The following is a 15,688-nucleotide window of genomic DNA, read 5'->3' on the forward strand; positions in this document are numbered from 1 at the left end:
TTTGATCTCAACCGAACCAATCAGTTCTAATCCAATTCAGTCACGGTTCAAATCAACAATGATTTTAAATGATTCTGATTCAATTTAAATCAATTTGATTCGGATCTGATCTCAGATCTGTGACCCGAACTCATCATAGGGGCTCGGATTTGGTCAATATAAGTGTGGATTTCCATACTCTGACCTGACTTAAATTTGATCCAAATCCCATTAATAACAAAACAATGAGGCGAAAACAAATGATGGAACCCCTTACCATCTCACATTTCTTTGCTGAGATAGAAGAAAGAAAACTTTCGTTTTAGCATATGTAAGTTCACAGACTTGCAACATTGGAAATATGGGAAATAAAATCCATTTCAAAAAGAATCAACGAAGTTACCATTGTTTTTGCACTATGAATATAAATTCAGGAAGAATATACTATTTTTCTATACAAGTGTGCCCAAAACTGCAGCAGAAAAAACTTCCACATGTAGCTTGAACGCGCTGCATCCCTTGCAACTTTTTACTGAAAACAGGTGATACACGGTTGCAACTGCCCCAGCAGAATGAAAAGGTGACGTTTTTCAGTTGCAACCTTCAAAGCTTCTCCTCAACTCTTCTCAATAACAAATTTAAACAACCTGGAAAAAATGTGTAACTGCAGCTTTGAGGTGCAAGACATTCATGAAATAAGGTTGCCGATGCCAAAGTAGACAGTTTTTTGGTGAAAGGAATTGATGGCATAGTCAACATGAAAGTGACCAAATGGAGACTTCAAGCGAAGGCCGTATCCAAACCCAATCCCAGATCCTGGTTTGCGCTGCCTTTGTGCTGGATTTCCTGAAACTCCAAGTCCACCGATAAGGATACATGTGCATGGTGTGTTAGGTTTTTTGTGGGGAAGGCAGGGGCAGGAAGGGAAACAGAAACTTCAAAAGCCTTTTGCCATGCTAATATCACAATTTTAATGAAAATAGAATATGAGCAGTATTGTACTAGAAAATGGGAATTCTAATGGGGAAGGTTCAAGCAGATATTTTGATTTAATACAAGCAAGGATAAGATAACTTCGTTTAAATAGCAAGAAAGTGCAGAATCATGCAATCAAATATATAGTAAGGCTTCATAATGTTGATGCACAGATATCCCCCTTCTTGCCAACACAATATATTACATTAGATATCCCCCTTCTTGCCCATGTGAGGTTATTGTATAATGCAGTCAACAAACTTGAGTAACAAAATAACTGAAAAAGGAAACAAAAGAAAGGGAGACAAATTAAGAGCTTAAGCTTTTCTATATATGATTTTCTTTTGCACGGACAAAATTCTAGCATTACAGTTTTAAAAGAAGTACCTTGAATTTTTCCAGTTGGCTATATAAATCGTGGCTGTTAGTTGAGGCCAGGGATTATATCAATTAACCGTTTGTTAAGGGAAGAAAAAGAAGTGAGAGCTATTAAGTCGACTAATCACATTGTGGAGTTGCTAATCTGCCAAAATCTGCACTTCCTTCCAATATTGCAGAAAAATGTAACATTGCTGACTGGGACAGCCTATGTTTGGGAGGGCTATTTATGACGGCATAATTTGTAATGATTTAGAGAGACCTCTCATAACTGTTATGTTAATTTTCAGTGAGAGTTCTACTATTAAATTACTTTCAGGGGTTACAAAACTGTTGCTGGATATTTCTCAATAAAAAAAATAAATAAATAAATATCAGGAAATTTTTAACCTCAAGCAATGAAAGCTTCTTAACATCAAATAGTATTGTAGAGTGGGTTATACTCATCTAGGTGTTGATACATGATCGTAACTTTTTTAGGAGTCATCAAGCTATCTGTTTCCAAGGAGAATTTATGTTCTGAGAGAACTACAAGTGGGACTGCTAAATGTTCAAACATGCATGCACTTTCAAGAAGTGAGAAAGATTTGTTTTATACAACAAGCAAGCCTTGAAACTCTTAGGAAATGTGTAATGCAATACAAAGTGGTCTGGTACCATTGAGAACTCGGAAATTTTTTATCTTATGCTCCATATTTTCAAGCAACTTGGCCAACAATTCAGCCGTGGATACTATTTCCTCTAACCCTAGAATTCTCGAAAGTCAAAACCTAAACATATTACATAATTAACAGCAAAACTGAACCAAAATGATGTTCACGATAACCATTCATAGATTCCTTTTTTAATTTCATTTACAATTCATCCCATGATAAACATTTATCAATTTCTAATAATTCACTAATATTTTTACTTTGATTACCTGTGTTAGAAGTTAAAATCTTGAAGCACTGCTGTCCTAAAATTTACCTATTCGGCTACTCTCTCCCCCCATCCCACATGAAGCATCCATCCCACATGAAATGTGAAAATTTATTCCAATAGGTTCTGATAGTTATACACTAAGGACTAAAAGTGCATATTCTTTTTCTCTTATTAACAAGGTATATTGACAAGAAAATTTTGTTAGTTTTGCAATTGCAAGTCATATATGAAACTTACCAGGTACAAGTCGACCAGAGCCTAAGTCTGTTCCACAGTCCAGGAAAACAACACCTTCCAACATCTTGTTCTGAACAAAGAAAAAGCAGCTTGAAAGGTAAATTATTTTGTATTTTGTTAGATTTCAAATCCTAAGCAGAAAATGTTAGCAAAATATCAAAACAGAAACTATCATAACAGACACCCACAATTGCTACTCACACGTTAAATGGCCCTATTGTTGTCCCTCCAACCTTTAACATTATCAGAAGTGCAAAATTAAAGGACTAAATCCACATCTTAACCACTCACTTTGACATGGTTCAATAGCCTTTCATTTCACAAATGAAATTTAGAAAGGCCCAGTCAATAATATTATAATCCCTCATGATAAAATTGGCTTGATTGACACAAAATTGTTGGAATTGGACCTATTAGTTATGGTAGGAGGGGGGAAGAAAATCATATTCTAGGACTTTTTTTCTATTCATCACGAATTTCATTTTTGTGCCTGTCCCAAATCTCAAGTAAGAATTTCTACCCTGATTATATAGACAGATTCAAAACTAGAGCACAACACCATCCTACACCCAAGTCACTCACCAATAAGCCACTGTTTGAACATTTGGAAATTAAGGGGAAAGGAATATAATTTGATGAAAAAAAATAAGAGAATGGCCCCTTTCATTGTTTGGGAAGAGGGCAAAATAAAGGGAGAAAGTAAAATGACCCTCATTTTCCTCATCATTTTCTCTCCAAATTGGACTATTGGAGAGAAAATAAGAAGAGTTGGAAGAAAAAATTAACTATACAAAATAAAATTACAAAATTATCCTTTTTATTTAAGTTCTTTTTAAAATAGGGAAAAATTGTAAATTCATCACAATTTCTTTCCTCTCTTTACTTTCTCCCCTTTCCAAACCAGGGAAAATAATTCATTTTCCTTCTTTTTTTTTTTTATTTTCCTTCCATACAAATAAGAGTAAAGAAAACAAATAGAAAATATTCTTTATTTTTCACCCTTAATTTTGCTTCCCCTCTAAAAATTTCCTAAACATAGTTTAAGTTTCAAACAGAAAAATTTTATTTGTTTTGCATTCAAGGAGAGCTTTCTTATTAATGATTTAAAAAAAAATTAAAAAAAGAAGAAGAAGAAGAAGAAGAAGGAAAGAAAACTTGTTCATGCTTTTGCATCTCCAACTTAAATTTTTATTTGTTTGCGTGTACAGTGTAAACTTTATACCCACAAACTTTCTCGTAGTATAAAAAACTAGTGTTTATATTTTTTCTTCCTTTTCATGTCAATAGTTTCTTACTATGAGATAATGAGAAATTACTTTGAAGCATGAAGTTTACATGGTAGAAATGATACAATTATTCTCATGATTCCCGTTTAGGTACCCACTACTGCTGATATTATCAGATGGTACCAAGTAATTTTCCTTAAGAAGATCACCGCCAAGGCTCACAGGATTTGCTAAATGGCAGTTCACAGAGAACTAAGCTTATAAATTATGAAAAAAAATTCACAAAGCTACAGGGCAATCAGACAGTAACTATTCAATACAATGCAACTGACAGCATAGCACCAAATCAGGCTTCATATAGAATAATTATGTCATCATAAAGCAACTGTTCCATGCATTAATGTGAACATCTGGAATGAAACAGCAAATTTCAAATAGTTTTTAGAGTTCTCCTATTCACAGATTAGAACATATTAAAATAGCAAAGCATGTGAAAATAATCATAAAAAGGTTGTAAAAATAACTCCAAATTGTCCTCACTGATTAGTTGTAATAATGCATTACAAGTATTTAGACCCAAATGGACATTTTATGCTGTCTTTTCACAAGAATCAAGACATTGTAAAAGTATAACAGTATGCATAAAGAATACATGCCCATGTCACAATCCTCTGAAAAATGATTAAGGCATTACATACCACAGGGAATGTCAATTCACTATTTGCAACCAGACATGATCTCCCAGATCCAACAGCACCCTCACCATACCCTCGCACACTACCAACACCACCTATAGCAAATGCTTGATAAGGAGCCATGTCCCCTACAATGGAACCACCTGTCAGACTATCATAAAAAAGAAAAGGTAAGAGTGATGCAAATAAGAAAAGAATAAAGCAAGAATTAATTATTGATTACTAAACCATGATTTAGTTAATGGTTAATTCTAGGAAGCACGAGGGGGTTATGAAGGCTCTCACTACCTTTATACCCATTATATATAGGAAAAAAAAAAGCAGGTTCAATGGCCGTTAACGGCCATTATTTACCATTAAGTAATGGTAACAGCCATTCCTCACGTGGATTCTCTTTTTTCTTTTTTCAGAGGGGGGCAGGCAGCTCATTTCAGTCTTTTGTTTCCAGTTTGTAGGGGTTTCCTCTTCTATTTCTTACTTTCCTCAACTTTCCATCTAAAATTTCCATCTTTTTAAAAAAATCTTTGACTTCTTGAGTTAAGATCATCAATTAGTTTAGGTTTATTTGAAGTGAAGGGGAGCAATCTGGATCTATATCTTGCAAAGGGTGAGTTATTTGTCGTTGTTTTTGGTGTTATTCACTTATCTGTTGAAGAAAATTATGTTTTATGCTATAGATTGTTTGTGAAATTATAGTATGAAGCATTAGTTTGCTCAATCTAAAGGTTATTGTCTTTTTTCCCCCTCTAATTTTGAACTATTTTTAAAATTATTTTTAGTAAAATACATAAGTAATTGAAAAATAACATCAAAGAAACTTTGCAAATGATGTCTACATAGACACTTATTTTGGTGGTAATAGGGTTAGTTCATTACTATCTACATAGTTATTTTAGTTTTAAATTAATTATTGCTAATGATGTCAAAGAATGATGGATTCAATGCCTTTATTTGATATATTTATACTTATCATTTAGTTGTTTATCTTACTTTTACTTATATCTTTAAATATCTATTCATTTCATAAAACTCAACTCAACTCAACTAAGCCTTTATCCCAAAAATTTGGGGTCGGCTATATAGATTTGCTTTCTCCACTCTAAACGATTGTGGGTTAAATCCTCAGAAATGTGTAATGCCTCTAGGTCATGTTGTACCACTCTCCTCCAAGTCAATTTAGGTCTACCCCTTTTTTTCTTTCTATCCTCTAACCTAATGTGCTCTACTTGTCTAACTGGAGCCTCCGTATGTCTACGCTTCACATGACCAAACCACCTCAATCTCCCTTCTCTCAACTTATCTTCAATTGGCACCACTCCTACCTTTCTCTAATACTCTCATTATGAACTTTATCTAGTCTAGTATGACCACTCATCCACCTTAACATTCTCATCTCTGCAACACTTATCTTAGACGCATACGACTCTTTCAGTGCCCAACACTCACTACCATATAACATAGCCAAATGTATGGTCAGATAAAGAAAATTTTCCTTTCAACTTATTGGGAATCTTACGATCACATAAAACTCCCGTGGCACGTCTCCACTTCAACCATTCGGCTTTAATCCTATAACTAACATCCTCCTCACATCCCCCATCTACTTGAAGAATTGAGCCTAGATATTTAAAGTGATTACTTTGGGACAGTACCACTCCATTCAAACTAACTCCTTCCCTATCACCAGTTTGGCCTTCACTAAACTTGCAATGCATGTATTCTGTCTTCATTCTACTTAACTTAAAACCCTTTGACTCTAGAGTATTTCTCCAAAGCTCTAGCTTTCTATTGACTCCTCGTATCTCATCTATCAGAACAATATCATCCGCAAACATCATGCACCAAGGAATACTCTCTTGTATATGTTTCGTCTATCTATTCATTTAATGAACCTTATAAATTTTTCAAAAAAAATTTGCGTAGCAATATGTCGTTACCATTACGTTATAGCCGTTACAGGCCTATTTCCATCATCCGTGACCACGATTTAATTCCACGATTGTTACTATCTAATTTCTGATTTCTATTATTCTTCCTGGGAAATTAGTTGTTTTAATCTGGTGGGTTATACTAACTTTATTTATTTAATTTATCACTAGAGTTAGTTCCTTTTTTAAAGTTAGTTCCTTTTTTAGGCATTTGGCTATTCTATTTGATTATTGTAAACTGTGAATTGTTTTGCTTGTGCTGCTTGAAGCCTTGAAATGTGTTTGCTTAGTACTAATAACTTTGCCTTGCTTGTCTGATTACTGAATTTGGTTACTATAAATTGATGAACTGCATCAAACCATTTCGGTTTAATTAAGTTTATTTTTAATCCTTATTTGGTTCGCTTCGGTTTGAACTTCTAATAAATTTGGTCTATTTGATTTGAGCGGTTCAGTTCAGTTTCGAACCGAAACTACCAATTACTCACCCCTACTTCCAGCACTATTGTTATGGAAAGTCAATCACTATATTATTTCTTTGTATATTCTGTATTCTGTATTCCTATTTAGGATTTCTTATTTAGGATTTCTTCCTAATTAGTAGAACACAATTATAGGAATCAATTGCATATATATACCCATGTACAGATTAATTGAAATTAAGGAGAATCATCTCTTTCTAAATGGTATCGTAAGTGTCATCTATCTAGGGTGGCTATTTGTTCTCACCACCCACCAGAGAGACTTTGGTCACGACCGCCTGCTTCGACCGATCAACATCGCCAGCATCGCCTCAACCCCTCATTCCACTCATCGTGTCGTTGTTCGATCCATAATACCATTAAAGGACTTCTGAGGTTTGGCTCTCAGATCCTATTTCGGTATTTGCTTGATTTGTGATTTTAGGTTATTTTGCCACTGTAAACACTTTGGATTAGCGTTTTGGTTAGTTTTCTTTGTCTCAACAAATGGCAGACAATAAAAATGTTATTTCTGGTGTGATTCTGGTAATGACTAAAATCACGGAACACAAACTTAATAGTTCGAATTACCTGGAGTAGAGTAAGACTGTTACGGTCTATTTACGTAGCATTGATAAGGATGATCACCTTACTAAAGATCCATCTACGGATGATACACGACAAACTTGGCTAAGGGAGGATGCTCGGTTGTTTTTGTAGCGTCAAAACTCGATTCACAGTGAGGTAATTAGTTTAATTAATCACTGTGAATTTGTTAAGAAATTAATGGATTACTTAGATTTTCTGTATTCTGGTAAAGGAAATATCTCTCATATTTATGATGTTTGTAAGGCATTCTACAGTGCTGAGAAAGAGGATAAGTCTCTCACGGCTTATTTTATGAATTTTAAACGGGTATATAAGGAACTTAATGTATTGTTGCCTTTTAATCCTGATGTGAAAGTTCAGCAGGCCCAACGGGAGCAACTGGCTGTTATGTATTTTCTTGCAGGCCTTCCTTCAGAGTATGAAACTGCTAAATCTCATATTCTCTCTAGTTTTGAGATTTCATCTTTGCATGAAACGTTCACACGGGTCCTTCGTACAAAGAGTACCCAATCTTTACAGCCTGTCAGTAGTGCTCTTATTAGCCGTAATCCAAATGGACAACCGGGTAATAGAAGAGGAAGTAGAGGAGGAATTACAGGCAACAGAAGTAATCAGCGTAATGGAGAGGCTAGTTCTAATTAAGACTCAAGAGGAGTCATTTGTTATTATTGCCATGAGCCTGGCCATACAAAATATAATTGTCTGCAACTTCAGAGAAAAAATCAGCGATCACAGATGGCAAATATGGCAGTAGAGGATTCTACAGTATCTTCCTCTAAGAAAACTATTTTGGTATCTACAGAGGATTTTGCACAGTTTTCCCAGTATCAGGAATCTTTAAAGCCTACTAGTTCCCCTATCACTGCGATCGCTGAGTCAGGTAAATCCATTACATGCCTTGTGTCTTCCTCATCCAAATGGGTTATTGATTCCGTGCATGCATCACATGATGTAATTCTAGTCTTCTATCTGCTTTTCAGTCTAATCTCACTTCCTCTACTGTTACTTTAGCTGATGGTTCTACTTCTTGTGTCATAGGTTCTGGAACTGCGAACCCGACTTCATCAATTTCTCTGTCATCTGCTTTGTGTCTACCAAAATTCTCTTTTAATCTACTTTCTGTTAGTATATTTACTCATACTTTAAATTGTTCTTTTTTTTTTCCTAACTAATGTTTGTTTCAGGATCTTACGACGAAGCAGATAATTAGCAGAGGACGTGAGTCAGGTGGTCTCTACATTCTAAAAAATCATGTACCGCGGTCGCTTGTTTACTCCAGTACCTTAACACCTCTTGAAGCTCATTGTAGATTGTGCCATCCTTCTTTGTCTACCATGAAAAAGTTATGTTCTCAGTTTCAGTCTTTATTAGTACTAGAATGTGAGTCGTGTCAGTTTGCAAAATATCATCGTTTGCCTTCTGTGTCTAGAGTCAATAAACGGGCTTCATCCCTATTTGAGTTAGTTCATTCTGATGTTTAGGGTCCTTGTTCTGTTACTTCTAAAACTGGATTTTGTTATTTTGTTACTTTTGTTGATGATTACTCTCGTGTTACCTGGTTATATTTAATGAAGAATCGTTCTGAGTTATTTTCTATCTTTTGTGCCTTTTATAATGAAATCAAAACTCAATTTAATATTTCTGTGCACATATTAAGAAGTGACAATGCCAAAGAATACTTTTCAGCACAATTTCAGTCTTATGTGACACAAAATAACATTCTTCATCAGTTTTCTTGTGTGGATACCCCATCCCAAAATGGCGTGACAGAAAGAAAAAATCGGCATCTTCTTGAGATAACTCGTGCTCTTCTTTTTCAGGTGAAAGTTCCTAAACACTTTTGGGCGGATGCAGTTTCTACGGCATGTTTTTTAATCAATCGTATGCTGTCTTCTATCCTTAATGGGGATATTCTTTATACTGCTTTGTTTCCTACAAAATCTTTGTTCCTATAAAATCTTTGTTCCTACAAAATCTTTGTTCCCTGTTGAATCCCGTATTTTTTTGTTGTACCTGTTTTGTGTGTAATGTTCATCCACAGGTTACTAAATTAGATCCAAAGTCTCTCAAATGTGTCTTCCTTGGGTACTCCCAGCTGCAAAAAGAATACCACTGTTTCTCTCCTACTCTTAATCGTTATCTTGTTTCTGCAGATGTCACATTTTTTGAGTCCACTCCATTTTTTCCTCAATCATCTGTGTATGAGAGTCATGGGGAGGAGGATAATCTCTTAATATATACTGTCCAACCAATGTCTAATCCTCTCCCACAGCCTGTTCCTTCTGTCTCTAGACCTACTCGACCATCCGTTGTTCATATTTATTCCAGGAGATTGGAGATTCCTGACTCAGATCCTCCACCAGCTACTTCGTTGGGAGATCCTGTACCTCATACTGATCATGATTCTAATCTAGACTTACCCATTGCTCTTCGTAAAGGTAAACGTTTATGTACTTACCCTATATCTTCTTTTGTTTCTTATAATCAATTGTCTTCTTATTCTCGATGTTTTGTTACTTCTTTATACTCTGTTCCTATCCCTAATCCTGTTGGTGAGGCACTGTCTCATCCTGGCTGGTGTGCTGCTATGAAAGAGTAAATGGAGGCTTTAGATGCTAATGGTACATGAAAACTGTTGCCTTTGCCCACTGGTAAGAAAGCTATTGGTTACAAATGGGTATTTACAGTAAAGGTAAATCCTAATGATTCTGTGGCTAGGTTAAAAGCACGCCTTGTAGCAAAAGGATATGCTCAGACATATGGGATTGATTACTCTGACACTTTTTCTCTTGTAGCTAAACTTACTTCTGTTCGCTTGTTTATCTCTTTAGCAGCTACATATGATTGGCCCCTGCACCAATTGAATATTAAGAATGCTTTCCTTCATGGTGATCTTCAGGAGAAGGTATATATGGAGCAACCACCTGAGTTTGTTGCTCAAGAGGAGTCGGGTAAAGTTTATAGGCTTTGAAAGTCTCTTTATGGCTTGAAACAAAGTCCTAGGGCCTGGTTTGGGAGATTCAGTGGAGCAGTACAGGAATTTGGTATGCAAAAGAGTAAGTGTGATCACTCAGTATTTTATAGGCAATCTGAGGCTGGTCTAATTCTCCTGGTAGTCTATGTGGATGACATTGTCATCACTGGGAGTGACTCTGCAGGTATTTCATCTCTTAAAACCTTCCTCCAAACCCAGTTTCGGACCAAAGACTTGGGATTGTTAAAGTATTTCTTGGGTATTGAAGTTATGAGAAGTAAGAATGGTATTTTCTTGTCTCAAAGAAAATATGTCCTCGATTTATTGACAGAGACAGAAAAATTAGGTGCTAAGCCTTGTAGTGCACCAATGACTCCAAATTTACAACTGTTAGCAGGGGATAGTGAGTTGTTTGAAGATCCAGAGAGATACAGGAGATTAGTAGGAAAATTGAACTACCTTACAGTCACTCGTCCTGACATTGCTTATGCCATTAGTGTGATAAGTCAATTTATGTCTTTCCCAACTGTTGCTCATTAGGAAGCCTTGGGACAAATCTTGTATTATCTGAAGGGCGCTCCAGGAAGAGGTTTGTTATATGGTAATCATGGGCAGTTGAATGTTGAATGTTTTTCAGATGCTAACTGGGCTGGATCTAAAGTTGACAGGAGGTCAACTACTGGATATTGCGTTTTGTTGGAGGAAATTTGGTGTCTTGGAGAAGCAAGAAGCAAAGTGTAGTTTCTCAATCTAGTGCTGAACCCAATACAGAGCCATAGCACAATCAGTATGTGAGGTAATGTGGATACTTTAATTACTAGATGAACCAGGTTTTAAGACCTACCTGCCTGCGAAATTGTGGTGTGATAATCAAACTGCTCTCTATATTGCTTCTAATCTGGTGTTTCATGAGCAGACCAAACATATTGAAATTGATTGTCACTTTGTTCGTGAAAATATTCAAAAACAGATCATCTCAACAGGACACATCAAAACTGGAGAACAGTTAGGAGATATTTTCACAAAAGCTCTAAATAGAGCTAGGATTGACTACATTTGTAACAAGTTGGGCATGATTAACATCTATGCTCCAACTTGAGGGGGAGTGTTATGGAAAGTCAATCACTATATTATTTCTTTGTATATTCTGTATTCTGTATTCCTATTTAGGATTTCTTATTTAGGATTTCTTCCTAATTAGTAGAACACAATTATAGGAATCAATTGTATATAAATACCCATGTACAGATTAATTGAAATTAAGGAGAATCATCTCTTTCCACAACTATCATTAATGCTAGCTCAAACAACTATGCAGCATCCACTCAAGACTAAAAGAAAAAGGTTCACCTTGCCAAGAAAAATGCTGGCCCAAGTTTAACTCCCCTTGTTGCAACAAATTTGAAACGATTAAAGATTAGCCACTTTGACAAAACAGGAATCCCTTGTTCTATTTGCATGCTGAGCTGAATATAGGAAGCCCTTTAGTCAGCACAAAATAACACAACTGACACTTACAATTAGCATTTAAAGGCAGAATTAAGAATGCAGTATGATATAACTGGAATTCAATCAAAAAGAAAAAAAATAATAATCATATTTGAAAAGGTTAAGATATTATACATGAGAAAAACTATGATCATTGGCCTTCACATATCGAGATTCTTGCTTCAAGACTACCATACGATCATGAGGACTGCCACTGCATTTGCAAACATTTTGCAACAAATTTAGTAAATAGGACGTCAGTGTACTTGTAAATTAAATTACATAAGACATGGCTACCTGCAAGTCACTGGGAACCCATCAGGATCACTAGTTATAGAGCGGCCATCATCATTCAGCAGGTGTACATGCTGCATTTTTTCTCACAATCATTACCTCTGATATCAAATCTAATTAACTACATAAGTTGCAGATCAAAATACTGCAAAAAAATAACATGCCTAAAAGATGCATATAAGTAGCAATAAGCTAGGCTTTAACCTCAAATTTAATACTGGTTGTGCTGCTCCATTGGGAACTCGCAGGCTCATTCAGATCCAAGCCCACTGAAAATCGAGACAAATTCACACCTCCACTCCCCGAACGAGAGAAATTGTCGACCGGTGTACCATGGATGCCGATTTCAGGTGAAACAGAATGCTAAGCCAAGTAATTAGAAAAATAGAGGAAATAAAATGCTGTGAACTAGTGCACAAAATCAAACTTGTTTCCTTCAAATTCCCAGTTGGACTTTCATCTATAATCAACTTGGTTATGGGACTTCATAAAGGCCCAACTCTAATGCCAGATTAGTGTTCCATCTTTTCTTAATTTTCATCAATAAAATAACAGCAGCAAAAGGTTTAATTGATGCTCACCTGAATGATAAAACATTGTTGAGCTAGCCATTCAGGTCTTGGCCTCCTATAAGCTATCAATACATTTGAATCATACAGCCCCTTATCCCATGATAAATCAAGCTTCTCACTCCCACCAAATAAATTGGGGTGTTTGAGGCAAAGACTGCAAAAGAACCCATTGAATTTATTGTCAAACCACAGCCCTAATTTACCAATTTTGTGTAACCATATACTTTTCTATGTTGCACTAGTCTACTATTCAGAACCCCAACAAAAACTTATTACTATCCAAACAAAACCATGACATGATAAAACACATACCTCCCAATTATGAGTGAAAGAGGGCTGGCAGTGTTTCTGTTACATACAGAGATCGAATGAGTGAGACAAAGAATGATAGAAATGGAAAATTAATTGGTGGGTGAAAATTTTAAGGAATGGAAATGGAAAAGAACCTGAGAGGAGGGAGCATCAAGGAAGCACATAGCTTGTGGGTGAGATCAACATTGACATCAATTTTGGCTGTTGCATACAAACAAACACCATTGATTTAAAACTTAAAATCCACCAAACATAACTAGTAACATAAAAATAAAAGAAAAAAGAAGACCCACTCATCGTATGTATGCATTTATCTCTATAAACTGACCTTTCCCAGCATGGATGCTCTTCTGAGCTCCCATACTAACAACAGCACACAAGAATCAAACATGAATTGAACAGGGAAATATGAAGGGAATGAACATTGGTGGAGACAAAGAGACACCGATATGTGCACAGAAGAAAGTGCACACAATGTGTTTGTTTTGGGTTTTGTTTGGAATGGCTTGTCTTGAGGGCCAGAAGAGTTCCCAAGTCCCAAGCTTGTTATCTGATATTTTGCTTCTTCATGGGATTTACTTGCACGTGGAGATGCAAATTTCTTTCTTGAGAGTGAGACAAACACTCCCATTTCAATTTTTTTTTTTTTTTAAAATCAAATCCACAGGCTATGGACTTTTTCATTGCGTTTGCGTTTCAGCCCGAGATTACAACACTAGCGCTTGATTAGTTTAATTGTTAAATTATTAATTGAAAGTCATTATTATTAATCGATAATTAATAATCGATAATTGATAATAATTAATATATATTAATTATTTAATAAAATTATATTTAATTATTATTATTATTATTATTATTATTATTATGTGAAATAATTAATAAAAATATATATTATATAATTTATTTTATTATTAAAATAAAAATAAAATTATAAATTTATTATATTATATTATTTATTATATTATTAAAATAAATATATAATTATTAAATTAATATATTATATTATTTATTTTATTATTAAAATAAAAAATAATTAAATAACTTTAAAAATATATATAAAATAATAAAATAATTATTATCGTTGATAAAAAAACTTATAAATAATTTTGAGTTTTTGGATATAAATAAATATTTTATATTTTATATTATTAATAAAAAAATATTTTAACAAAATTGAAATTGAAAGATGTTAAAATTATAAATAAAAAATATAAAAGTATTAATAATACTAATTTTTAAGTTAAATGAAAAATGATAATATGACCAAAATAAAATTAGTTATCAGCTTATAAGAATTATCTCTAAAAATAGAGTTAATACAAACTGCAGCTGATGGGTATTATATCAGTTACTAAACAGCTATTAGCTTTATTCTTTTAAACTTACTAAACACTCAACTTCACATATTTTGATATCTATCAATTATTAACTGCATTCAACATATAAACTAAACACTCTCTAAATCAATTCAACAATTCCCAGAGCAATATATTTTGGCCAATCAATAAAAAAAAAATCTAAATATTTATATCAATTTATAATTTTATTTAAAATTTTTAATTTTAAATTAATTATTCAAACCTTTTAATTTTAAGAAAAATTAAATAAAATAAAAATTCAATTAAATTGAAAGTTTTGAATAATTAATCTAAAATTAAAATATGTAAATAAAATCACAAATTGAGATAAATATTTGAAAGTCTTACTTTAGAAGGCCTAATTTTCTTTTGTATAAATAGAATTAATTAAAATTTAAACTCAAAACCTTATGATTCTAAAGACGATTGTAGTATCATAATCATTATCATCTTTTTATTAATCATAATTTTTAAAATTTTCTATTTTTAGGATTTATTTTTATTTTAAAAATTCAATATCTTAGTGATTAATTAAATTTTCTAGAGTTAAAATAAATTATTATATTTGTTTAATTATTTTTTCTGTCTAAGCCCATTATTAATTAAATTATTTTTTACAAAATTAATTTAATTAATTTTATTCTATTAATTTAATTATGAGACCTAAATATTTATTAATTATTTTAGTGGTTAAAGAAGATATCATAATCATTATCATATTTTTAATTAATCATCATTTTTAAATTTTCTATTTTTAGGATTTATTTTTATTTTAAAAATCCAATATCTTAGTGATTAAGTAATTTTCAGGAGTTAAAACAAATTGTTATATTTGTTTAATTATTTTTTCTGTTTAAGCCCATTATTAATTAAATTATTTTTTTATAAAACTAATTTAATTAATTTTATTCATTAATTTATTATGAGACCTAAATATTTATTAATTATTTTACTGGTTAAAGAAGATAATGGCCAAAGAAAATTCAATAGTGGGAAGTTGAGAGCAGCTTACAAAGGCTGGCAATGACTTCCAACCAATGAACGTGAGATGAATGGATCTAGATACTTTCAGATTCCTTCAAGTGAAGTTATAAATAGCCAGGCTTAAGCCAAACAATTAAACTAATCAATTAAACCAGGCCTAAGCAGTCAATTTATCTTTTATTTTATCGATCTTTATTTTTTCAACTCTACATTTAATTTTCAAGTCCTATTATTTAATTTCCTTCAACTCTGTAATTAAGTTTCCATTAATCAGTACAAGCTCTCTTTAAA

The 15,688-nt window shown here is 33.3% G+C and overlaps 1 protein-coding gene across 2 annotated transcripts; it reads right to left on the reverse strand.

The window, feature by feature from the left end:
- Positions 1–339: 339 nt before the first annotated feature.
- On the reverse strand, positions 340–13,663 carry LOC131179227 (outer envelope protein 39, chloroplastic-like). 2 transcript variants are annotated; one of them, XM_058145407.1, is made up of 11 exons: positions 13,381–13,663; positions 13,187–13,253; positions 13,053–13,088; positions 12,750–12,894; positions 12,373–12,531; positions 12,172–12,242; positions 12,010–12,088; positions 11,737–11,852; positions 4,418–4,565; positions 2,494–2,563; positions 340–831 (listed from the first exon to the last, which is right to left on the reverse strand). In XM_058145407.1, exons 1-11 carry the CDS (start codon positions 13,412–13,414, stop codon positions 668–670), a joined length of 1,089 nt encoding a protein of 362 aa, XP_058001390.1. In that variant the 5' UTR covers positions 13,415–13,663; the 3' UTR covers positions 340–667. The 2 variants fall into 2 exon arrangements, with proteins under 2 accessions (XP_058001390.1, XP_058001396.1); XM_058145413.1 differs by having other exon boundaries at positions 340–825; positions 13,381–13,656.
- Positions 13,664–15,688: the final 2,025 nt, after the last annotated feature.

The sequence above is a fragment of the Hevea brasiliensis genome, chromosome 1 (assembly GCF_030052815.1).
Source record: "Hevea brasiliensis isolate MT/VB/25A 57/8 chromosome 1, ASM3005281v1, whole genome shotgun sequence".
Lineage (NCBI taxonomy): Eukaryota > Viridiplantae > Streptophyta > Magnoliopsida > Malpighiales > Euphorbiaceae > Hevea > Hevea brasiliensis.